Source organism: Nomascus leucogenys, chromosome 7b, assembly GCF_006542625.1.
Source record: "Nomascus leucogenys isolate Asia chromosome 7b, Asia_NLE_v1, whole genome shotgun sequence".
NCBI lineage: Eukaryota > Metazoa > Chordata > Mammalia > Primates > Hylobatidae > Nomascus > Nomascus leucogenys.
The window spans coordinates 10,491,732-10,517,851 of record NC_044387.1 but is presented as its reverse complement, the minus strand read 5'-3'; the positions used below and the strand labels follow the sequence as shown (position 1 = coordinate 10,517,851).

General features: G+C 50.9%; 1 protein-coding gene across 1 annotated transcript in view; it reads left to right on the top strand.

Annotated features, from left to right (window-relative positions):
• Positions 1–3,033: 3,033 nt before the first annotated feature.
• Positions 3,034–26,120, top strand: part of FAM83F (family with sequence similarity 83 member F) — a 35,603-nt gene continuing 12,516 nt past the window's right edge. The window contains exon 1 of the mRNA XM_003264785.4: positions 3,034–3,598. Within this exon, the coding sequence (XP_003264833.1) occupies positions 3,110–3,598 (489 nt within the window). The 5' untranslated portion in view covers positions 3,034–3,109. The remainder of the gene's footprint in view (positions 3,599–26,120) is intronic.

Sequence of the window (26,120 nt, the reverse complement as noted above, 5' to 3'; positions counted from 1 at the left end):
CCTCTTTCCAGTCCCATCTTCCCATACTAGCTGCCCTTTACTGGCTGCTACCTGTGCCAGACATTCTGCTAAGTGGTCTATAGCCATTAACTTGTTTCCCTTCTCAAACAACCTAGTAAGGTTGGACTTCATTTTTAAGAGACAAGGTCTCACTACGTTGCCCAGGCTGAACTTAAACTCCTGGGCTTAAGGGATCCTCTTGCCTCAGCTTCCCATGTAGCCAGGACTACTGGCCCATCACTGCACCCAGCTGAGGTGGGACTTACTGCCCACATTTCACTGATGATAAGACAAAGGCCCAGAAAATAAAAATAACTCTCCTGGGGACACACAGCTAATATTAGGAAAGCTGGATTCATTCCCAGGACTCTGTGATATGAAAGCTCACGCTGTTATTTACCGTCTCTGATATCCTTGCCATGCAAAGTTTGGTCAGTGGACCAGCACTCCTAGCATTACCAGGGGGCTTGCTAGAAATGCAGAGTCTCAGGCCTCACCCCAGACCTACTGAATCAGAATCTACATTTTAACAACCCCCCTGGCTGTACAGTAAAATTTTAGAAGCACTATTGTAAACTACTTTCTACCAGGGAGACACGAGTACTGATTAAGTCAAACAAGTGTTCTCGTTTAATCCCTACACCAATCTGGGAGGTCAGGAGAGTTAAGCATTATTATCCCATTTTGCAGATGAGGAGACTAAGGCTCTGAAAGGCATCTTGAAGTGACTGAGTCCACATAAGCCCCATGCCAGCATAATGCTCTGACTAAACCGTCTCAAGTCCCTCCACCTGTAATGTCTTCATTCCCTCTCTCCACCTTGAATTCCTCTCCTCCTTTTAGGCTCCACTTCAAATCCCTTCTTGCTGGGCAAAGCCCTTCTTACCCAGTTCCCACTGGGCAGATTGCTTCTTCCTTCATATTCCCATAAGCTCCCTCCACATACCTTTCTCTTGGCTCAAATTCTTTAAGAAATGTACATTGGGTGCAAACTGTGTACCAGGCACATAGTAGGCATTGAGTAAATGTTTGTTGAGCCCATTTACTCCCAAAGCATTTCGGACTGTGTTTATTAAAACACTCTTGGGCCATGCCTGTAATCCCAGCACTTTGGGAGGCCAAGGCGAGTGGATCACAAGGTCAAGAGTTCAAGACCAGCCTGGCCAAGATGGTGAAACCCTGTCTGTACTAAAAATACAAAAATTAGCCGGGCACGGTGGCAGGCGGTTGTAACCCCAACTACTCAGAGGCTGAGGCAGGAGAATTGCTTGAACCCGGGGGCAGAGGCTGTAGTGAGCCAAGATTGCACCACTGCACTGTAACCTGGTTGACAGAGTGAGACTCCATCTCAAACAAAACAAAATAAACCAAAAAAAAGCAAAAAAAAAAACCCACTCTCATTACTCCTATCCTCTTCTGTGTTTGTCTGTCTCTCCCACTGCCCTGAGCTCCTGTGTGTCTCCAAACTATTGAGTCTGGCATCTTGTAGGGCGTCAATTCGTAATAAACTAAATGCTCTCCCATCTAAGGACACAATCTGTCTATATATACTTAAGAGTGGAGCATTACCAGGAGTGAAGCTTTCCAGTTCCCAAGAGGGGTAAAGGACAAGTGAGGTGAAGGACACCTTGCTACTCACCACTCCCAATCTTTGGGCTGACACAGGATGCCAGAACTGATTATTGTAAAAAAATATTAACAACAATAATGTGCAGACATTTGAAAATCTAACTCTCATTTTTTCCAGACCATGAAAGGAAGGCCTAGAAATGGTAAGTGACATTTTCAGATCCCCTGGGGTGAAAACCTGGTCCCCAATAACCTGTCGTTTCACAAGAAAAGTAGAAAGGGTAAAGGCGGCCGTGATGTCAGGGAAAGACCTCCAAGACAGAAAACCTTGCAGTCCTGTGCTCTGCCTCTTTCACAGGAGACCTGGGCAACGCACACGTTGCTAGGCCTCAATTTCTTCATCTGTAAAATGAGGGGGTTGGATGAGCTTGAAAAGCTCCTTCCAGCTCTGAGATGCTGCGCTATAAAATGAGAGAAATGTGAACCTTTAGTTGTTATGATCTGAAAATATTTTGAATGTGGAGAATCAAATTGTACAGCAGTGCATGAACAACATAATATGTTAATGACTAAGACGATTGTATTTAATCCGATGGGAAACAGCGGAGCTGCTGCCACCGCTGCTGCTGCTGCTGTGTGTGTGCGTGTGTGTGTGTGTGGTGTGCACGCACATGCGGTTTCCTTCCTTGAGCTCAAACATATATTTTGAATCACTAAGATAGTAATCACGTCTCTGGCAGCCTATCTTGCCCAAACACACACACACAGACACCACACACCCTACTTCAAATTAAAGTGGGGGCGGGGGGAATTCCACTGCTGCTCTTTACATCATTTATGTTTGGATGGCTATTTTTTAAAAGAAAGTTTTATAGTGAAGGAAGGTGTTGGACTGCCAGCCCAGGAAGGCTCTGATCTCAGAACTGGGACGCAAGGGTGGGGAGCTCGAGCTCTCATTAGCATTTCGCTTTTGCACACCCACTGCCCGCTCCTCAGCCGTCACAATCCCGTCCTGCAGCAGGCCGCCCCCCCCACCAACAGCGGACCTTCGATGGGGAAGGGGTTAGCTCGGCGGCCCCAGAGGCTACTGGGCCAGAACACGTGCTCCGGACTCCACGTGCGCGGAAAATGAACTGGTACCCGCGACGCGGCCGGCGGGGGCGGATGGCAGCGAGGGCCGGACAGCGAACCTTTACCCCGCGGAGGAGTCGGGACCGGAGCCCGCACGTGGGTCCGCGACGGCCCCGCCCCCAGGGGGCGTCCCCTCAGGGACTCCAGCCTCGGCTGGTGGGCCCTGCAGGCCCGGGCCCGACCGCGTCCGCCAGGCCGCCGGGAGATCCCGGCGAGCCCGGCGGAGGAGGCGGCCCCTCCCCGCCCGACGGCCACGCCCGCGCGGATTGGCCGCTCCCCGACGGCGGGGCGGGGCGGGACGGGCCGGGGCAGACCTCGCGGCCAGGTGAGGCGCCCCGCCCCTTGGAGGCTCCAGGTGCGGCTGTGGGACCTCGGACCGCGGTGGGGCCAGGGCCGGGGCCGGGGCGCCATGGCCGAGTCCCAGCTGAACTGCCTGGACGAGGCGCACGTGAACGAGAAGGTTACCGAGGCGCAGGCTGCCTTCTACTACTGCGAGCGGCGGCGGGCCGCGCTGGAGGCGCTGCTGGGCGGCGGCGAGCAGGCCTACCGCGAGCGGCTCAAGGAGGAGCAGCTGCGGGACTTCCTCTCCAGCCCGGAGCGCCAGGCCCTGCGGGCCTCCTGGAGCCCCTACGAGGACGCCGTCCCCGCCGCCAACGCCCGAGGCAAGAGCAAGGCCAAGGCCAAGGGCCCCGTGCCGGCGCCGGCTGAGTCCGGCGAGTCCCTGGCCTACTGGCCCGACCGTTCCGACACCGAGGTGCCTCCTCTGGACCTGGGCTGGACGGACACTGGTTTCTACCGTGGCGTGAGCCGGGTCACGCTCTTCACCCACCCCCCCAAGGACGAGAAGGCGCCGCACCTCAAGCAGGTGGTCAGGCAGATGATCCAACAGGCCCAGAAGGTAGGCCCCCGCCTTCGCCCCCACACCGCTGAGACCTCGGCCCCAGTCCCCTGGACCAGGCCCCACCTCCCAGGCAGGGCCCAGGGCAGGCCGCCCTGAGCACCCTCTGGAAAATGGGCCCCAACCCGCCCCTACTTCGTGGGGCTGCAGTGAGGCCTGTAGAGCGAATGGCTGGGAACGTGTTTGGCAAATTGCAAGGTGCTGGACAGATGTCAACCGTCGGTATTCCAGCGTCCAGAGGCGCTGGCTCTGCTCTGTACTTCTGAAACTTCCCTGTCCAGTCTTCTTCCCCAGGGAAGACTGGGGGCCGAGGCCCTGTGGTTAAAATGCACCACTCAAAGGTCTTGATAATAACCTACGTGCTGCCCAGAACATACCCCGAGCCGCTTTCTCATGTGATCGTCAAAGCAACTTCAGGGAGTGGGTGGCGGTGACCTTCCCGGTCCCACCTCTGCCATGCTGCTCTTTGGACCACCCCTCTCTTCCCATAGTCAAAGCTGGCCTGGCGCCCTCACAGTCACAGCCTCTCCTGGGCCGGGTACTAGGCCCCAGCTGCCTGGAATGAATGCGGGGCGGGGTATATTGAGCACCTACTGTGTGGCTGGCCCCGTGCTGGGCACCTTGGCACAGCAGGTCCCCTGACTCGGCAGCTCAGGAAAGGGTTCCTACTTAGCATGTGTGTCCTGCTTGAGAGTTGGAAGGAGGGGCTGTTTCCAGGGTGGCTGGTGAGGCCAGTCTGCTGTGGAGCAGGCGGAAGACTTTAATCTTTATGCCTTTGGGTAGGAGTCCTATGCCCCACTACATCTGAACTTTCAATAAACAACACATAACTTTTTAGTATCAGTTTATCCCAAACATGACATGAGACGTACTGATACTGAAAAATTCTTTGTTGTGTATCTGAAATTCAAATTGAATGGGAACGTTTTGTACTTTTACTTGCTAACTCTGCCTCCCCTACACTGAGATTTGTTAAGAAACAGCAGCAGCTGTTGGTGCCCAATTCAGAATAATACAACAGGAGTGGCTTGGGTTCACCACTCGAATTCCACTCAGTGAGTGAGGTTGGAGTCCTGGTTCCCCTCGAGGCTGAAGAGGCCTGAGGAGGGAAAATAGAGCTAGAAAGACCAGTGCTCAGGCTCATCTTCCTGGAAGGGGTGATCTAGGTAGTTGGGGTGATCTAGATAGTTGGCCACATTGGCTACCAGAAGGAAGGGTTAACTTTCCACTGCGCTCATTTCTACCCTCCCTCTCTATAATTCCTCCCTGTCTGAGTTTTCTTTGTATATTGTGTTCTGCAGAAGAAAAAGGCAAGATTGGACACAGAAGAGGGAAAAAGGATGTAGGCAGCAATACAGGCTGCAGCTGGGGTTAGGGGTCAAGTCTCATGATGTCATACTAACAAAGCCTCTATTTATTTAGCATTTAATATGTGCCATCCACTGTGTTAATGACTCACCTGCATTTTCTCATTAGCTTTTCACAACAACCGGGTGCATGGGTGTTTTCCTTATTTTTGGAGAAAAAGACATCAGGATTCAGAAGTTTCTTGCCAGAGTTTCCATAGCTAGTAAGTGGCTGGGCCAGGACCCAAACTCCAAAGCCCTTGCTCTTAACCACTGTGTGCTACACTGCCCCAGTGTCTGAAATAATGGTGCAGTCCGATTAAGCAAGGGGTTTGAATGAAGCTAACCTGGTCACGACCTGGAGTGCAGGTGGTGTACCCCTGTTACAAGAAGGGGGAGACAGGGCTTCTGGCCACTGAGGCATCTAGTCCCATGTGGGATGACAGGACTATCTCCTGCATAGTGAGGTATTTTTAACTCTTTAAATATTTAACAACAGAAACTTTTAACAATTGTGAACCCATGCAATAAGTACAGGTTTAACCAGTGATTTCCTGAGGGCCGACTGTGTGCCAGGCACTAACTAGCCATGAAGAAGATACACGGTGTGGCTTTGCCCTCCAAAAGCTTAACAAATGCTAGGGCTCTGCTGGAAAGAAAAGAGTTTTTAAGGCTGGATGTGCCTAATCTGGGAAGGCTTCCTGAGGGAGGTGAGTTACAGAATTGGAAAGGGAGAGGGTCAACTGGAATGGGCACTGTCTCAGTAAGAGAGCTTTTTGCTTCGAAAAAGCAAGGAGGTTTGATTGTCAGGAAAAAAGAGCTGTCGTGTGGGGATGTGAGTACTGTGTGGGGCCTGGTTTGGGGACCCTAAAACTGGACCCAAGGCAGGCGACCACCCCCACGGAAGCAACAGTGTTGGACACTGTCTGTGCCCACCCAAGTATCAGGACATCCGGGTCCCCGCCCTTAATCACTCTCCCACCTGTCTGCACAGCCTCTTCTTCCAGAAGACCCTGTGAAGAAGTTGGGACAGAGAGGTTGACCCTGTTTCACAGGTAAGGAAACTGAGGCACAGAGAAGGAAAGAGACTTGCCCAGAGGTCATGTGGCTGTTTCTAGAAAAACCCAGCTTCTGCTCCAGGGGCTGCACCTTCTGACCACTGCCTGTCCCCTACCCCCACGTCAGCTTGTCCAGCTGGCAGGCAGCCTTCCCTGGCCATTAACTTAGATCCTTCCTCCTCCCCTTTCGCCCCGAGGGAGGGAGTTTCCTTTGTTTCCAGTGAGAGTCTGGCTGCTGTGTGGCCAGGTGGGGCAGACTGAGATGGTTTACGTGCAGGGACACAGGGGAACTGCCGAGGGGAGGCAGCGGGACATGCACACATCCAACTGTGTGCCAGATTTGCATTTTATTTCATTTAATCCTCAGAATAACCCTGTGAGGTGTTATCATTTTGGTTCCTAAATCACAGACAGGAAACTAAGGTTCAGAAAGAGTTGCCCGTGGCTGCCGTGCCTACGGTCACAGGCCAGCGGGTGATTCTATACCTGGTACTCAGGGATATGGAGAAAGGAGCCTAATTAGGAGAACATGAATGGGGGGTGAGAGGGGAGGGGCTGAGGATGGGGACCAGTGAGGAAACAGCCCAGCAAGTGCCTTGTGGACTGGTAGGAGGGCCTTTGAGGAGCTCCAGCTGAGTGGCCTGTACCCTGGGCTTCTGCAAATGTCAGAAAGCCCTTCCCAAACCGCCATTCAGCTGTTTACTTGTGGGGTGGGGTTTTTTTCTGCTGTTTTTTTTTTTGTTTTGTTTTGTTTCCTTTTGAGCGACCTGCTTACCTGGGTGCCTCTGAATGATGGACTTTGTCTACTTAAATTACAGGCAGAAAGGGCGCCTTTAGGGACCCAAAAATGATCTCCTGGCCTATGCTACACTAACAAAGAAGACCAGGGGAAGTTGCTGATGCTTGGGCTGCTCAGGTCATTGTAACTGCCCGGGAGTGGACTTACAGCAAGACCATGTGTAGACTGGGAAACTCTTGGTTCTTATTTGCAAAGCCAGAGTAAGGGGAGCAAGCTAGATGGGCTGGCAACTTGGAAGGATTGTGCATCCGTTTGGCCACTGGACGAATATGTCGAGGTTTACTGTGTGTGCTAAGCATACTTTAGTGGAAAGCAGATACCTAAGACACACCTCTGCTCTTAAATAGCCCAATCTTCTGCTGATCCATCATCTAATACAGTCTGAGGAGTGCTGGACAGAGGGCGTGGCGGGAAGGGCACTAGCCCAGCCCCTAAACCGGGTTAGGGAAGGCCCTTTGATGCCAAGGACCTGTCTACAGGCATGTCTGAACACAGTAGGAAGCTGAGATGGCACCAAGCTGTCCGCCCATCTTGTGCCCAGGCTCCCTTGTGACCAGCGGCATCCAATTTTGAGGCTGCTGGGCGGATTTAGAGAACGTTGCCTTGCGCTTTGGGAACAGAGGCAAGTTTACCACACTTGCTTCTCAAAGATCGACTCTTGACTCCTGCATTCCTGGCTCACAACCAAATGTACCATTGACCCAGCTAACCAGCTCATCTTGGTTTATCACAAACTGTCCAATCTCCTTGGCACCTCAATAGCTGTGTAAGGCAGGGTCTTGTCTTCATTACACAGAGGCTCCCTCTGAGCTCCAAAAGGGTGAAATGACTTATCTTCAGACCAGGACAGGGAGGTTACACAGCATCCCCAGGTCCTTGGTTGGGATTACCAGTGACGCCAGTGACCCCATGCAGATTGTAAACACAACCTAGGAGAGGGAGGCTGCTGGAGTAGGTAACCATGACTAACTAGGAGCTGCTTCTATTTTTATTCCTATTGCAGTTAGTGGAAAAGGCCTGCCTGGATGGTTGAGGAAAGAGGGTAACCAGCCAGGCTGGTCCCTAACCTACCTCTGCCTGTCGATTGGTTTGTACCTTTTCCTTCAAGGCCTCGATAAGAGGCCACCTCTGCCTTGGCATTTTGTCAATTTAATTTTCAATCCAGAAGGTCCACACAGTTTGCTTTGGGAGAGTGCATTTGACCCTCCTGGACTGGGAAATTTGGAAGAGAGAGACTGGCTTACTCTCTCAGTTTCCTTTCCGGTACCTCAGCGGTGCACCGACTGTCACAGGTGATCAATTATCTGTTTATAGAATTGAAAACTGTCTTCTATTGGCCACCTGTCCCTCTGGGGAAGCAGGTGTCTGGAGATGTCCCCGTGGAATTGTACATTCCCTGGGGAACTCCTTTAATCTACATCGTAACAAGCTGGCTGGCAGCAGAGAGAAGAATGCTCTAAATTGGGGATATGGGGTGCAGGGAGGGAGGTGCCTCAGGGGATTTGGGGAAAGACTCCAGAGCAGGAGGCATGGCTGGCTGAGGTTAGCAGCCTTGGTTTGAGGTCTGGGCAGCTGGTGGGAGGAGGATATGGTGAACAGCTGGGATACAGATGCCCCCGGGCGTGGCAAAGTCTTGGAGTCATCAGCTCAACTACACAAAAGACTCAGCTTTGCATATGGTGGGCCTGGCCCCTGAATGGAGCCTACTGTCTTTCCCCATTAACCTCAAATGACATTTCCCTCATTCAGCTACACTGGCAAACAGTACCAAGCGCCTTCTCCATACCAGGCACTTTGCTGGACATTGAGATGCTGCAATGAAGCAGATGCCTCAAAAAACCCTAGTTTAAAAAATATGTAATTTTTAAAAATGTTACTGGTTTTTGAATTCTGAAAGTCAAGCAATACATTCATTAGTCACCTCACCACCTTGTTTGAGAGCCGGTCCCAATTCTTGACTTGCTCCTAATACCTTCCTACTTCCCTCTTTTCTCCCATTATCCTCCTCCCCTTCCATCTAAGGGGGACAATTGACTTTATCTAGAAGCTCCTCAGCTGCCTTTTAGAAGCCTGATTTAAACTCACAGAGCAAGAAGAGGCCTCTCAGGCAGCCCAGGGACCCACAGGCCCCACACACTCCTAACCATTCTACCCTTCTGCAAGTGGCCATGCCACATGAGCTTTGTTTCAGAGGCACTGGGCAGTTCTAGAGTCCTTGCTGCATTAAGGCTGGTGGATAATGGCACAGCTGCAGCTCCAGAGAATAAGCGCTTCATAGCCTTTCTGGGATCTTGCCCCGGCCTGTCCAGGTATTCCTGGCAAGCCCTGGACGAATTGGCTATTGGGTTCTGAGTCTCTCTCTTTTATGCTTGATCAATGATCCCAGGAGCTGGCATTTCTGAGCAATGGACCAGCTTCATGTCAAAAACAGAAGACAGACTCTGAAGTTAAAAGGTCTTGATTTCTGCCCTCATCTGACCACTTACTCACTGTGTTCCCTTGAGCAAATCACCTCCCTCTCTAAAGCTCCTGGCTGATAAAATGGGGAAGATAATACCGAAAAACAAGGGAGGGTGGGGCATGGTGGCTCATGTCCCCAGCACTTTGGGAGGCCGAGGTGGGCAGATTGCTTGAGCTGACGAATTTGAGACCAGCCTGGGCAACATGGCAATCCCCATCTTTACAAAAAGTACAAAAATTAGCCAGATGTGGTGGTGTCTACCTGTAGTCCCAACTACTCTGGAGGCTGAGGTGGGTAGGTGGGAGGATCGCTTGAGCATGGGAGGTGGAGGTTGCAGTGAGCAGAGATTGCGCCTGGGTGCCAGAGTGAAACTCTATCTCAAAATAAATAAATAAAAAACAAAACAAAAAAAAAAAGAAAAACAAGGATGAAACCATGTGTGAAAAATGGATACTGGAAAGTATCATACAAATGTTCATTATTGTAGAATGTAACTGCTGTCATCTCTGTCTTTTTGCAGAGCAGGGGAGGGAAGGGTGGCCAAATTTTCTCCCCAGAAGTTAGGGAGCTCCACCCAGGAGATTAGAGGTAGGCGAATTGGGAGGGCCAAAGACCTTGTGCAGGTGTGTTTCCTGTTTCCACCTTTGAGTGAGACAGGAGTGGCTGCCCACAGCCCTCCCACCCGCTCACTGCATTGATCCGTTGGCCTTGATTTGGTGGTGGTGGGCAGTGGTTGGTAAAGGCAGCTTTCTGCTGGCCTCCAGGCTGCCTTCGGGAGGCTGTGGCATTGGAATCCTCAGCCCAAGATCTATGCTGGGATCTGGCATGGGCAGAGAGGGATAAAGCAGGAAGGTGCAGAGGCTTCCTTGTTCCTAAAGCAGGGGTCCCCTGAGGATGTTCCCCACACACGGTCATCCCGAAGGGCCAGACTGCTGCACAGGCCCAGCCCAGAGAGCCTCAGGGCAGCCTGCAAAGACTCCCCAAGTTCTTTTACTTCTGGAGAACTAAAGCTTTCATTGGAACAAGAGGGTGGGGCTGCTGATGGTTAACCATGATGTAATCATTGCCTTGGGCTGTGTTTCCCTCTTTGGAGAAGAGGGAGGGGAGAGTTGGCTCCTCTGAAATCGGATACTTGGGGTCCCTGAACCTCTGAGGATGGATGTTTCCCAGAAAGTTCAAAAGTAGAAGGTGGGGCCTCAGTAAACTTCATGACCTTCTCTTGAAGGTTCACGGTAGCAAAGCCAGTTCTGTTGGGTGGAGGTCTCCAAAAGCCCAGGCCACTGGCAGGTGGAGGGAGCCCACGAGGCTGGGAGCCAGGAGCCTGGGAATTGTCATTTTTGCCCTGGCCATCTCTTTCCTAGCTCACTGGGTGGCGTGGGGTACATCATTTGGCTTTGCTGGGCCTCTGTTTCTGCATCGCTCACATGGGGATAATTCTTGCCTTCTTGCTTATTTCCACAAATTGTTCTGAGAACCTAGTTCAAGGCTATGAGAAAGCACTTTGAGAAAGGTGAGTGATGTGTGCAGTAAAAGGGATTTCTCTAAAGAAGGGCTAATGTTGAATGACGGGATCGGTGCCCTGCGTGCCATTTCATTTCGTTAATCCAACCCTCAGCACCTTGCAAAGGAAGGGATATTTTCCCTGAGGCTCCAGGAAAGCATAAGGTTGCAGAACTCAGAAGAGGCTGGGGGAGATTCCACCCAGGTCTCAGCTCAAGGTGGTGTCCATCCACGACAGTTGCCCTTGGGAATTGTCCTCTGGGGCCGTCTCTTTCCTCTAAAACTTCCAGAAACATTCAAAGTCTGTATGTCGCCAGCCAGGCCCTGGGAGGCTCTTGGACCAGTTCTAGAGACAGACAAGTACACAACTGCCAGCTGGTCCACTCTGTGCCAAGGCTGGGGAAGAGGGTTCCTCCTGCCTAGTGACATTGAGGCAGGTAACACAGGGAAGCTGGGTACAGGTAGTTTCTCCAGAGACCTAGATTGTCCTCTTTATGGCCACTTTCTGGCCCCCTGGGACTTACGCCCCTCCCTGACAGTCTGAGACCTTGAAGTAAATCCCAGCCCAGCAACTCTCAGTCCCTCCATCTTCTCACCCCCCAGGGATGCTGCCTCACCTTGGCTGGTGGCCAGATCTGCCTCCCTTTTCTTAGAGCGTACAAAGCAGAGCCTGTTTGGGGACAAGCTTCCAATCCAAGCTGGGGGAAGTGGGGAGCAGGGCAGAGAACAAACGAGCTCAGGGCTGCCTCCTGGCTGACCACCTGCCCCTGCTCCTGGGGCTGTCCTGAGCCGCCCCCCAGGCTGAGTCATTCTAGCTATCCCTGCCCACCCCCACCCCCACACACCATGCCACGTGCCATGACCAACCGGCCTCAGCTGGAGCTGCTGCCCTTCCCAGTTTCCTTGTTCATTCTCTGAAATCCGAGTCTGTGGACTTGCTAATGATCCCATAATCTTAGCCCTGGAAGAGAGCCTATGGCTTTTCTAATTGCTAGTCTCTCTGGCCCAGGTTTCCAATAATCTGGAAACACATCCCCGGCACAGCTTGCACGCCGGTCATCATTCTGCTGGGCTCCTCGCAGTCCTGGCAAGGCATGTGAGAGGCTCCGGATAAGTGTTATTTTATTTATTTATTTATTTATTTTTCAGCAGTGAGTCAAGAGATGGGGGTGTGGAGGTGGGACCCAGAACTCTCTACCTTTCGGTGGGCCATTGAGGACAGACTGTGAGTTTCCTTAACTCACCCGCCTGGGAGGGCTCCCAGACAGCCTGGAGATTCCCTGCATTTGCTCATTCACTCACCATGTTTCACTGAGACCCAACTAGGTGCCAGGAACCAGAAATTTACAGAGGAGTACAATGAGAATTCTGCCTTAAGTCTAAGGGGGAAGGGGTGACAAAAAGAAATTACAGCGCAGTTGTGGGGGTGGGGATATTGATAGCTATTACTTATTGGGCATATAAGTGCTAGGCAAATGCCAGCCCTTTTAGAATTTTTTTATTTTATTTTATTTTTTGAGAGGGAGTCTTGCTCTGTCGCCCAGGCTGGAGTGCAGTGACTCTATCTCGGCTCGCTGCAACCTCTGCCTCCTGGGTTCACACGATTCTTCCACCTCAGCCTCCCAAGTAGCTGGGGCTACAGGCGTGTGCCACCACACCTGGCTAAGTTTTGTATTTTTAGTAGAGACATGGTTTCGCCATGTTGCCCAGGCTGGCCTTGAACTCCTGACTTCAGGTGATCCACCTGTCTCTGCCTCCCAAAGTGCTGGGATTACAGGTGTGAGCCACCGCACCCGGATAATTTTTTATTTTTAGTAGAGATGGGATTTCACCATGTTGGCCAGGCTGATCTCAAAACTCCTGACCGGAAGTGATCCACCCACCCTCTTCGACCTTCTAAAGTGCTGGGATTACAGGCGTGAGCCACTGCGCCTAGCCTATTCCATTTAATTTTTTTACAACAATCTAGCAGCTTTTCATTTTACAGATGAGGAAACTGAGGTTCAGAGAGGATAAGGTCACACCACCGGTAAATAGGACGCTAGATGAGAACTGAGATGCGTCTGATTCTCAGGCTTGTGCACCTGTACTGAGCTCCAGGTGAACAGAGGCTTCCTGGGAATTGATGGCTGAATCAGCCAGTTGTGGAAGGGCAGGGCAGGCTGTGTACAAAACTAGAGGCCCAGGACACGTGGACTCACACTGTGCCCATCACTTGAATGCCCTCCTGATCACTTTCAATCGTATCCCTCCCTGCACTCTCAACTTGCCTCTCTAGGGAAGCCCTCACAGGTAACATCATCTAGCAATAGCCACAGAGTTATCCTTGCTGCGTCTCAGCACCTCCCAGGCAAACTGCCAACTCCATTTGTCTTACCCTGATAGATCAATCAAGAAATACCTCGACAGATACTTCTTGAGCCCTGCCTCGCTCTGTCCATGTACTTGAGAGCTCAAGGCTAGTAACGCCAACCAGCAGATGATCCTAAAAATCGCTTGTGTATCTTCATTGGATTTTTTTTTAGCCGCTGATTTATCTTTCTAATTATGTTTGGCTTTAAGCTAATGTTAAAATGAGCTTGCATTAGATAATTTTCACTAATTAACACCAACTTAGTGCCGGGAAAGTCATCCCAGAAGCTTGCCGTGGGGCAGGGAAAAGCTGGCCTAGGATCTTACAAAGAATTGCTCTGCCTACTCCCTGCAGGTCATGACACGTGGTTGTTCACAGCTGAATTAGTTGGCCTTGCTCACATGGGTGCCATCTGTCTTCCTCCTCTGGAGAGCCAGCCTGGGTCTCCTTTGTACATACACCTTCCTTCATTCAACCTTGTGGAGAGTGATGGCTTCACTGGATCAGCTCGACAGGGAGTGAGCCCCAGGGGGTGCAGCAGGGAGACCTGACCTGCAGGGTCGGAATCAGAGCCCCACACTCTCCCAGAGTCGAGGGCTCTGGGAGAGGAAGCGGCCTGGCTGCGTGGAATTGGGCTCCGCTGCTGCCACTGTAGGGAGGGAGCCCGGTGTTTTATGATATCTAATTAGTGAGTCCCAGACAATGGAACGCAGCCACAGATAGCTGGGAAGCCCCAGCGGACAAAGCACAGATGCCCTGCTGCTGGGGTGGGGGCAGCCTCGCCTCCAAGTGGGGAACAAGATCCTGTTGCAGCCGGGCGCGGTGGCTCACGCTTGTAATGCCAGCACTTTGGGAGGCTGAGGCGGGCAGATCATTTGAGGACAGGAGTTTGAAAGCAGCCTGGCCAACATGGCAAAGCCCTGTCTCTACTGAAAATACAAAAATTACTCAGGTGTGGTGGCATACTCCTGTAATCCCAGCTACTCGGGAGGCTGGGGCAGGAAAATTGCTTGAGCCGGGGAGGCAGAAGTTGCAGTGAGCAGAGATTGCACCATTGCACTCCAGCCTGAGCAACAGAGTGAGACGCCATCTCAAAAAAAAAAAAAAAAAAAAAAAAAAGATGCTGTTGCAGCTCTGGATTTGGCTCTGCCCACTTGATGGACCAGGACTCAGGCCCAAGCCGCATCTCAGCTCCCCAGGGAAGCCCCCTATGTGGAGGCATTCTGTTTAGAACGATGGTGGGGCTCTGTCCCCCACCCCTCCTGGATATATGAGGAGACATCCTCATGTGCCTAGACAGACAGCCCTGGGCAGACATGCATTCTAGGGAAGGCACACACTACACTGGGTACTGAGGACAGAGGACGGTCCTGGGACAGCCCTGGGAAGAGTGAAACAAGGACCTCGACAAAAAGCATTCCCATCACTACAGGCTTAGAGGGTGACCGTGTGAGTTAAGGCACGAGCCGGAGCCTGCTGGGTGAGTTTGGAGAACATCAAATAATCTTGTGGGGTATGAGCTGATTATCTGGGGAGAAAGTGGATAAATGCCTCTTTGGGTTGGAAGCACATGAAGGGTCTTCAGCCAAGCTGAGGGCCTTCGACTTGACTGTAGGCAGTCAGGAGCTGCTGAGTGTTTGGGCAGGGAAACAGGGAAACAGGGCACTTGGGTTGTGTTATAGGGTCCGTCTGCCAAGAGGGGAACAGTCAGGGCAGCGTGAACTAACACTGCTGCACGGTGACCCTGAGCACCTACTGTGTGTCAGGCCCTGTCCCAGAGGAAAGGCAGAGCTCAGCCAGCTGGGGCAGGCACCAGGCAAGATTTTATCTAGGCTTGATCACATTTCTTTTCATCTTCATAGAACCATGAAGTAGCCTCATTTTACAGGTGGAATTCAGAGGGCTTAAGTAACTTGCACAAGGGCCTCACAGCCAGTGTGGAATCTCTGTCACTTTCCCCACTGCAGTACACTTCTGTACTGTTGGATCGATGTGAATCTAGAGACCAGGGATGGAGGAAGTTAAAGGGGTGTTCTGTGGGGGTCGTGCAGCAGGAGCCCCTCCTGCGGGCAGCCATGCAGCCTCCTCTCCTCTCCTCCTCCTCTCCTCCTCCTCCCTCCTCCCCTCCTCCTCCTCCTCCTCCCCTCCTCCCCTCCTCCTCCCCTCCTCCTCCCCTCCTCCTCCCCTCCTCCTCCCTCCTCCTCCCCTCCTCCCTCCTCCTCCCCTCCTCCTCCTCCTCCCCTCCTCCTCCCCTCCTCCTCCTCCTCCTCCCCTCCTCCTCCCCTCCTCCTCCCCTCCTCCTCCCCTCCTCCTCCCCTCCTCTCCTCCCCTCCTCCTCCCCTCCTCCCTCCTCCTCCCCTCCTCCTCCCCTCCTCCCCTCCTCCTCCCCTCCTCCTCCCCTCCTCCTCCCCTCCTCCTCCCCTCCTCCCCTCCTCCTCCCCTCCTCCTCCCCTCCTCCCCTCCTCCCTCCTCCTCCTCCCTCCTCCTCCCCTCCTCCCCTCCTCCTCCCCTCCTCCCCTCCTCCCCTCCTCCCCTCCTCCCCTCCTCCTCCCCTCCTCCTCCCTCCTCCTCCCTCCTCTCCCCTCCTCTCCTCCTCCTCTCCTCTTCCTCTCCTCCTCCTCCCTCCTCCTCCCTCCTCCTCCCTCCTCCTCTCCTCTCCTCTCCTCTTCCTCTCCTCCTCCTTTCCTCTCCTCTTCCTCTCCTCCTCCTTTCCTCTCCTCTTCCTCTCCTCCTCCTCTTCCTCTCCTCCTCCTCTTCCTCTCCTCCTCCTCTTCCTCTCCTCCTCCTCTCCTCTCCTCCTCCCTCTCCTCCTCCTCTCCTCTTCCTCTTCCTCCTGTCCTCCTCCTCTCCTCTCCTCCTCCTCTCCTCTCCTCCTCCTCTCCTCTCCTCCTCTCCTCTCCTCTTCTCTCCTCTCCTCTCCTCTCCTCATCTCCTCTCCTCCTCCTCTCCTCTCTTCTCCTCTCCTGTCCTCTCCTCCTCCTGTCCTCTCCTCTCCTCCTCCCTCCTCTCCTCCTCCCCTCCTCCTCCCCTCCTCCCCCTCTCCTCCCCTCCTCCCCTCCTCCTCCCCTCCTCCCCTCCTCCTCCCCTCCTCCCCTTCTCCCCTCCTCCTCCCCTCCTCCTCCCTCCTCCCCTCCTCCTCCCCTCCTCCCCTCCTCCTCCCTCCTCCTCCCTCCTCCCCTCCTCCCCTCCTCTCCCCTCCTCTTCCCCTCCTCCTCCCCTCCTCCTCCTCTCCTCCTCCTCTCCTCCTCCTCCCTCCTCCTCCCCTCCTCCTCCCCTCTTCCTCTCCTCTTCCTCTCCTCCTCCTTTTCCTCTCCTCTTCCTCTCCTCCTCCTCTTCCTCTCCTCCTCCTCTTCCTCTCCTCCTCCTCTTCCTCTCCTCCTCCTCTTCCTCTCCTCCTCCTCTCCTCCTCCTCCTCTCCTCCTCCTCTCCCTCCTGTCCTCCTCCTCTCCTCTCCTCTCCTCCTCCTCTCCTCTCCTCCTCTCCTCCTCCTCTCCTCTCCTCTTCTCTCCTCTCCTCTCCTCATCTCCTCTCCTCTCCTCCTCCTCTCCTCTCTTCTCCTCTCCTGTCCTCTCCTCCTGTCCTCTCCTCTCTTCCTCCTCCTCCTCTCCTCTCCTCCTCTCCTCCTCCTCCTCCCCTCCTCCTCCTCCTCTCCTCTCCTTCCTCTCCTCTCCTCTCCTCTCCTCTCCTCCTCCTGTCCTCTCCTCTCTTCCTCCTGTCCTCCTCCTCTCCTCCTCTCTCCCCAGGGTATGTACATGGGGAACTTAAGAGAAAGTTTGCTGTTTAGTTGTTCCCACTCTACTGGCGTAAACATTGGTGGAAAATCAGATGGGGCCTGTTGCAGTCTTGGTGACAGTCTTTGCAGTGTACCCAGAGTACTTACGACACCCTCTCCTGGATGCATCATCTCCACAGAGCACCTTTCTGTGCTCCGGTGGCGGCTGTGCCAGTTAGAAGTTGCTCTGGTTCCCCGCAGCCTGCCTTGAGATACTTTACTGTGGCAGCGGTTTTCTTAGCCGTGCGTTGTGACATTCAGCATCTGGGTGTAGACACCTGGTATGGCTGGATGAACAGTTCATCATGTGGGTTCTTCCTTAATTGGGCTGCCCTTCCCCTCAATCAGTTCAAGTTTTGACCTTTCTAGAAGTGTCGTGTTCCCTGAGCTTTAATCACCACCGTTGGCAAGGCCTGCTGGGCATGGCATTGAGCAGAGGAACGACATCCCCACCTTGATGTCTGTGCCACGGGAGGCGTGGGCTGCCTGGCTCTTTGGGAGCTCAGCGGGCCCCCCACTGGCTGTCTCCTTCTTTCTCGCCCCCTCTCCTGAAGTGGTGGCCCCTTTGTTCTGGGCTCCATCACTGAGGAGAGAAGAGGGCACCTGCATTTACCCATCGCTCACAGCAGGACAAGTACCGCGCTGTTGCAGAATCTCATTTAAAGCTCAGAACAGCCCTGTAAAGGCATCACCTCCCCACTCTACAATGAGGAAACTGAGGCCCAGTAAATGATTCACTCCAAGCCAAACAACCAGTGAGACTTTCTGCTTCCAGACCGTATAATATCCTGCACGCAGCAGCCTTCACTTAAAGTGGGACACCTCCCCCTGGTGCATTCAAGTGACCTGAGTGGCGGTGGAAGACGGAGGCTGCTGTTAAAATGCATTTTCTTGGGCCTTTGCTGAATTCGAGTCTTTGAGGATGGACCCTGGAATCTGCATCTTCAATAGGCATACCCACATCCCTTCTCCCAGGTGATTCTTTACACACTGAAGTTTGACAACCTGCCCTGTAGACCTTGATCCTCTCTTTGGGGAGATCAGAAAAGGAGATTCCACAGCTGGAGATGTGTGAGTCAGAGGCTGTAGGCAGACCCAGCTCTACCCTCCATGGGAAAGGGAAGAACTGCCCTCTGGTCCCAGATAGACTAACTCCCCTGGGCTGCCAGACAGACGGCCATTCTGGGAGACAGCAGTTTGACCTGTTTGCTCAGCTGCTGTCCTCTCCACCCTGAGAGACCTTAGGGCTTCAGATATGGAGTGTTCCCCCCATTTGCCTTATAACGATCCCTCATAACTGCACAGCGTTTTTGTGGGATTTCGTGGGCATGATCTCATCCGAGCCTTCCAACAGCCCTTGGGAGGTAGGCAGGGCAGGCATGGGAGGTGACTCGGCCCCAGATGCACATGGGTAGGTAATCAGCAGGCAAGTGTCCCTAGCTGCTTGCCTTCCTTCCCCAGGATAAGTGACTGTCACCAACAGGCCCCCCCGAGATCAGCAAGCTTGGCCTGTGGACTTTTGCTTTTTCACACCCAAAGAAGGGGTGAAGCTGGGGCTCTTTGCAGGCAACAGCAGCCGCAACAGCAGCCGCACCCGCCCCAGAGTCCTGAGCTCCACGTCAGCAGGGCAAGGGGATGGTGTTGTCTTTCTCTGCCCATGCATCTCAGTTTGCATCCTGCTGTGGAGGACGAATTGGAGGGCGGAGGTGAGCAGGAGAGAGCAGTTAGGAAGCTCATCCAAGCGTGGTAGGAAAGGAGGAGGGTCCGAGCTGGGGCGGTACCAGTGGGGACAGAAAGGATTAACCCTGAGAAGGTGCCCAGGGTGGGGCCTGCTGGATTCAGTGACTGACGGGATTTGGTCGGTGGGGAGGAGGAGGAGGCCTGGGCTTCTGGCCAGAGTGACTAGGAGGATGTTGATCTGGGGAGTGCCTGTGTGGCTGAGGGACACGTCCAAGCTGCAGTCAGCTCTGTGGATGTGGACATCGGGCAGAGCCATGCCTTCTCTAGTCTGGGTCATCCAAACACACGTGGGGTGCAGGGGCCAGGTGGATCCCTCTTGTCGTTTTTGTTATCTGATGGTAATTACAGAGTCCAGAAAGAGAACTGGAAACGCCAGCAGTTTAATTAAAGCTGAATGGCAGGAGAGGGGCATTTGGAGGCTCCCTCCCTGCCTTCACTTCCTGTCCTGCCGCCCAGGCGGGATATCAGATGAGGAGATGTTGAGCTCATCAAACACCCAATGAGAAGTCTTACAACATCAGAGGCTGTCTGCCAATGCACCTGCAATAGCTTATAGAAACTGCTGCCACCTCGAATTAACCTCTCTCCCCAGGCATTGCGCATCAGTAGGTAACCAGGTAAGGGACGCCAGGGGTGGGCAGCCAGCTGGAGGGGCCGTGATTTCCTCCCCCAACAAAATCGGCTTCCCTGGGTTCTGAGCCCATGATGTCATGTTTTTAAACCCAATTTTCCATCTACACTGGGAGCTTTGAAGTTCGCTCAGTGTGGAGAATCACGTGCTCAGTGAAAGACCCAAGCAGAGAGAGTGGGGAGCTGGTTCCCCTGGGCCTGACGCTGCGGAGCTGAATGTCAAAGCAGAGCCCTCAGAGACCAAAGCAGAGGGTAATTATCACTTCTCCACAACTAGATTGCAGGAGTCAGCCAGCAATTGATTTTTTTTTTCTACTACAGATATTTCATTGTTTAATTGGTAGTGACACAGATGGCTGGCTCGCACCAGGGCGTCACAGTCCAACTCGCGAAAGCCAGGCTGTGGGGACTGCTGCCTCTCCTGACATCCTTAGGCAGGTGGGGCTAGGACAGGCCAGCTTCCCTGCTTCATTTTTCAACCACAAAGCAAAAGTAAGCTTGTGAACCTTAGACATGCTTCTGCAAACTGGTCAAGCTGTCCTCAGCGACATGAGTCCACTCGAAGCTGGACACCTTGGAGTGTTCAGAAATGAGAGGACAGTGAACTCTTGCCTAGACAGCTCATGGGAGATAAACTGTCAAGAACTCTAGGAGATGGCGATCAAGTATCAGAGCCCTGGAAACTGCATTGCTGGTGGAATGAAGCCAGAACTCTGCACATTGTGTTCAAACCCTCCGTATCCAGCCCATGTACCTTCACCCTTGTACCTACCCCATACCTGCCCTGAACTGTGCCAGCCCAGCTGAGGACTCAAATGTGATTTTGGTTTAGTTGATTGGCTATTTTGGACCCCAGATGCAAAGAGCTGATTGTGCACCTTAGTTCACGGCACACTGCCACCAGCGAGCCTTGAAAGGCCTCTTACTTTACCTTTCTCCTGCCCTCCCACTCCTTTCTCCTTCCACAGGCAGCCACCCTCATGTGTTCGGCATATGTCCTCAGACATTTTTGTATCCTTGAAAAGTATGCAGTGTTATGTTATGTAGTGTGCTTTTTTGTTTTGTTTTGTTTTTTGAGATGGAGTCTTGCTCTGTTGCTCAGGCTGGAGTGCAGTGGCACGATCTCAGCTCACTGCAACCTCCACCTCCCAGGTTCAAGCCATTCTCCTGCCTCAGCTTCCCTGGGATTACAGGTGTGCGCCACCATGCCTGGGTAATTTTTGTATTTTTGGTAGAGACGGGTTTCACCATGTTGGCCAGTCTGGTCTCAAACCCTGACCTCAGGTGATCCACCCGCCTCGGCCTCCCAAAGGGCTGGGATAGTTTATCAGTGCTCCTGATAGTTTATCTCTCACATGCTGTCTAGGCCAGAGTTCACTGTCCTCTCATTTCTGAACACTCCAAGGTGTCCAGCTTAGAGTGGATTCATGTCGCTGAGGCCTGTAGTGTGTTTTTATTTACATGAGTGGTATTAGGCTATAGATCTCACTCTTTAACATTTTCATTTGAACTATCCATTTTAAATGGAATTATCCAAGTTACAGCACATGGAACTAGTTCGTCGCTTCTGTCTGCTGTAAAACATTCTATCACATTCCTCACATTTTCCTTACCCAGTCTTCTAGAAATAGACATCTAAGTCATTGCCAGCTCCCCAAAAGAAAGATGCAGGCAACATCTTTGTTCTGGCCCCCATATAGACCTGTGCGAAGATCCAAGAGATTCCCAGGGGTGCACAGCCAAGAGTGGCTTTGCTGGCTTGTAGCTGTGCACTTGCTTAAATCCACTAACTTCTGCCTGTTGCTCTACAGAATAGCTGCACCAGTGTTCCTACCCACCAGCAGTGACAAAGGTCCCCCTTCCTCCACCTACCAATATTTTGGATTATCCAACTTTCTGATTTTTCGTTAATCTCATAGTTTGGATTATCCAACTTTCTGATTTTTCATAATCTCATAGTTGTAAAGTGGTCTCTTCCTTTCATCTCTTCTTTTCTTTTGTTTTGGAATGAAGTTTTGCTCTTGTCGCCCAGGCTGGAGTGCAATGGTGTGATCTCGGCTCACTGCAACCTCCACCTCCTGGATTCAAGCAGTTCTCTTGCCTCAGCCTCCCGAGTAGCTGGGATTACAGGCATGTGCCACCACGCCCAGCTGATTTTTGTATTTTTAGTAGAGACGGGGTTTCACCATGTTGGCCAGGCTGGTCTCGAACTCCTGACCTCAGGTAATCCATCTGCCTTGGCCTCCCAAAGTGTTGGGATTACAGGTGTGAGCCACTGCGCCCAGCCATCTCTTTGTTTTAATTTGAATTTTTCTGATTACTAATGAAGATTGCTTATTTTGCCTGGTGCGGTGGTTCATACCTGAAATCCTAGCACTTTGGGAGGTCGAGGCAGGCGGATCACTTGAGGTCAGGAGTTTAAGACCAGCCTGGCCAACATGGTGAAACCCTGTCTCTACTAAAAATACAAAAATTAGCTGGGCGTGATGGTGTGCACCTATAATTCCAGCTACTCAGGAGGCTGAGGCACAAGAATCGCTTGAAGCTGGGAGTCAGAAGTTGCAGTGAGCTGAGATCGTGCCACTGCATTCCAGCCTGGGTGAAAAAGGAGACTCCATCTCAAAAACAAACAAACAAACAAAAAGGGCTGGGCACGGTGACTCACACCTGTAATCCCAGCACTTTGGGAGGCCAAGGCAGGCAGATCACCAGGTCAGGAGATTGAGACCATCCTGGCTAACACGGTGAAACCCTGTCTCTACTAAAAATACAAAAAAAAAATTAGCCAGGCATGGTGACAGGCACCTGTAGTCCCAGCTACTTGGGAGGCTGAGGCAGGAGAATGGCATGAACCCGGCAGGCTGAGCTTGCAGTGAGCTGAGATCGCACCACTGCACTCCAGCCTGGGCGACAGAGCGAGCCTCCGTTTCAAAAAAAAAAAGACTGCTCCTTTTTACATACTTATTAACATAATTTTATTTGCCTTCATGGTTTGTGCATTTGGAAACTTAAGAGATTCTTTCTTACCCCGTATCATGAAGATATTTTCTTGCATTTCATCAACTCCCTTATTATATCTTTCACATTTAAGTACTTAACCTACCTGAAATTTTCCTTTACATGTGGTGTGAAGTAGGGATGGATCCACCTCTGTTTTTCTCTATGTAGTAAGCCAGTTTTCCCAGTAGCATCTGCTAAAGGGCATTTTTTTTCTCCATTGAGTTGTGATTCTACCCCTATCATACATGAAGTTTTGTGTATGTGTGTGGGTATACATGTATAGATGTGTTTGTGTGTATACTTCAGGTCTCACCATTCTGTTCCATTGGTCTATTGGTCAGTTCCTTCCTACTTAAGTAGTACAAGTAATTCAATTCTTATTGCTATGGTGCTGTAGTATGCCTTACTCTCTATAGGACAAGTGTTCCCTTTTAGTTTTTCTTTTTCAGAATGAATGTAGCTATTTGTGGATCTTTATTCTTCTTTATATCTTACAAGTATTTGAGTTTCTCAAAAACATTTACTGAGCTTTTTATGGAATTGCATTGAATTTTATTAATATGGAGAGTATTTGATTTTTAAAATATTAAATCATATTATCTTTTCATGATTTATTGCTTCATTTATTCACATATTTTAAAATGCCCTTTAGTAGAGTTTCCAATATTTCTTCCTGAAGGTATTTATTTCCAAATGCCATGTGGTTAGGTTTTAAGTGTGAATGGATCTTATTTTCTTTCTTTCATTCCTTCTTTTGTTTTCTTTTTTTCTTTCTTTTGGTTGATTATTGCTGGAATAGAAGAAGGCTATTGGTTTTTGTTAAGTTTTTCTTGGATCTGGCAATTTTGCCGAATTCTCTTATTCTGATTGCTTTTTTCTTTATTTTACTGGATTTTCTATGAAAATTGTATTCTTAAATACTGGTAGTTTTGTCTTCTCTAATCCTTATGTCTCATTTCTTTTCTTTCTTTTTTTTTGTCTTATTGCATTGGTGAGGACCTCCAATACTATGTTGAACTGTAGTGGTGATAGTGAGTATCCTTCACTTGCCTGAGACTTAAAGGGAGTACATCATAAGTTTCTCTGTTAAGTAAAATGTTTCATGTGGGTTTTTGGTAGATAGAGCTTACCAAGTTAAGGAAGATCCCCTCTTATTCCTTGTTTTCTGAGAATTATAATCACAAGTAGGGCTCTAGCTTTATTAAATACTTTTTGTAAAATTATTAAGATAATTATGATTTCCTCCTCTCTACCCCATAAATGTTTTAAATTAAAATGATACCGTTTCTGATGTTGAGTCACCCTTAACATTCTTAGGATAAACTTTACTTGGTTATGGTATATTTTGTTGAGTTCACTTTTTTAAGTGAACTCTCATGTCATGTGCATTTTCAATTGCCTTAGGATATAATTGGCCTTAATATTCTTTTTTACCATGTTTACAATTCCTTAAATTTCTATTATGTCTGTAGTAATTTCTTCTTTTTCATTCAGTATTTTATTTATATCTCCTCCTTTTTTGTCGGTTTTGCCAGAAGTTTGTCTATCTTGTTTAGTCTTTTTAAACAGCCAGTTTTTGATTCAGTGTTTCTGAAGTACCTCCCAGCAATCCCATCTCTAGGAAGCAGTGAAATGAAGACCCTGGAGCCACCTAGGACTGAGTTCCTTGCTCTGCCACATGGCAGCTTTATAACGTTGGACATAGGACTTTGCCCCGTATGTGTTTACTTCCTCAATTGTAAAGTGGGAATAACCCTTTCTCAAAATAGTTGTGAGGATCAGATTAGAAAATTTACCTAAAGCACAGGACACAGCCTAAGGTGCACTGAAAGTATTTAGTACATGTTAATTCCCATCCTCAGTGCCTGTATTAGTCAGGGTTCTCCAGAGAAACAGAACCAACTGGATGGGCATGTTTGCATGTGTGTAAGAGAGATCCACGGAGAGAGAGAGATTGATTTTAAGGAATTGGTTCATGGGATAATGTAGATGCAAGGCCAAAGCCTGCAGGATGGGCTGTCAGGCTGGAGATGCTGGGAAGAGCTGCAGTTTGAGCCCAGAGGCAGTCTGCTGGCAGAATTCCTTCCTGCCCAGGGTGGGTCAGTCTTTTTTCTACTAAGGCCTTCAGTGGATTGGACGAGACGTACCCACATTATGGAGGGCAATCTGCTTTACTCGAAGTCCAGTGATTTAAATGTTAACCTCATCCAAAAAAACACTCTCATAGCAACATCCAGAATAACGTTTGCCCAGCCAAGCGAACACATAAAATTAACCGGCACGGTACCTTTGTTTGTGCTGTGCCCTTTCCCTGAAATGCTCCCCTTGCAGGCCCCTGCTAGGCCACGTGACACCTGTACGTAGATTAGAGAAAGATGACCCTTCCCGGGGCAGACGCAGCTCCCACTCCCCTCCTCAGCCAGTGCCCACGTGCAGGACACACTTGTGCAAGGCAGCCCAGACAACCTCCCTGCTCAATTTTCCTCCTTTTCCTTTCTCTGGGTGCCAAAGGCTTCCCGTCCTTCATAGTTCAGCTTCCTTAGTAAAGTCTTATTCTCCCCTGGCTAGAAGTAATCTCTCCGCTCACCCACTCACCCCAAACCCACATCACATGTCACGCTCTTAAAGGCATTTATCTCATTTATCTCATGTCTCTGTTATTTTGTGCAAAGTTCTTGTCATTCCACTTGGATTAACCCCTTGAAATCAGTGTTGTCGCTTATCTGTCTTTAGGTCCTCTCTCTGCCTGTGGGGCTCAGAAAGAATTCATTCTCCCTTCATGAATGATTATCACAATATCAACCTCAAAGGAAGACTCTGAGGCAGAATTAGTATAGAGAGTTTATTTGGGCCAAGATTTAGGAGAGGTTTCCCTGGGGAGGCTCAAATTTTTAAAGAAACAAGGATGAAATCAGGAGAGTGGGGGACAACCAAAGCCATCGGTCAGGAATCCTGCCTCAGCCTCGCAAGTAGCTGGGACTACAGGCACATGCCACCATGCCTAGCTAATTTTTGTATTGTAGAGACAGGGTTTTGCCATGTTGCCCAGGTGGGCCTGAAACTCCTGAGCTCAAGCAGTCCTCCTGTCTCAGCCTCCCAAAGTGCTGGGATTACAGGTGTGAGCCACTGTGCCCGGCCTACCTTGTTGAACTATGCAGTGTGTAGCATTTTTTGGCTACTTGGAGTCAGCCTAGAGGCCTCATACAGCAAATGGCTTCAAGCCACTTACTAAATAATGGTAATTATTTAGCTTGAGGGAGAGTGAGACATGACTGCTTTATTTTATTGTAAGATGGAGTCTCTCATTGTCCCCCAGGCTGGAGTGCAGTGGCACAATCTTGGCTCACTGCAACCTCCACCTTCCTGGCTCAAGCAATTCTCCTGCTTCAGCCTCCTGAGTAGCTGGGATTACAGGCACCCGCCACCACGCCCGGCTAATTTTTGTATTTTTAGTAAAGGCAGGGTTTCACCATGTTGGCCAGGCTGGTCTCAAACTCCTGGCCTCAAGTGATCCACCCACAGTGCTGGGATTACAGGCATGAGCCACTGTATCTGGCTGCTGTCACATTTTAAATGCCTCTCTGGGCCTGGTAATTTTAAAAGTCTCTCATTCCTCAGATAAAACGTTTTTGTTTTTTTTTTCTTTCTCAAAATGTAAGAGCTATGAAGAACTTTAAATGGTATTGTGTAGGGCAGGGCACAGGAATCTTTAGAGTCAGGGTGACGGCAGAGCACACGTGAAGGTGGTGACAACCCCGTGACGGAGGCTGATTGAGCGTACCTGGTGCCAGGTGCTGCACTCGGCACTTTCTTTTTTTTTTTTTTTTTGAGACAGAGTCTTGCTCTTGTCACCCAGGCTGAAG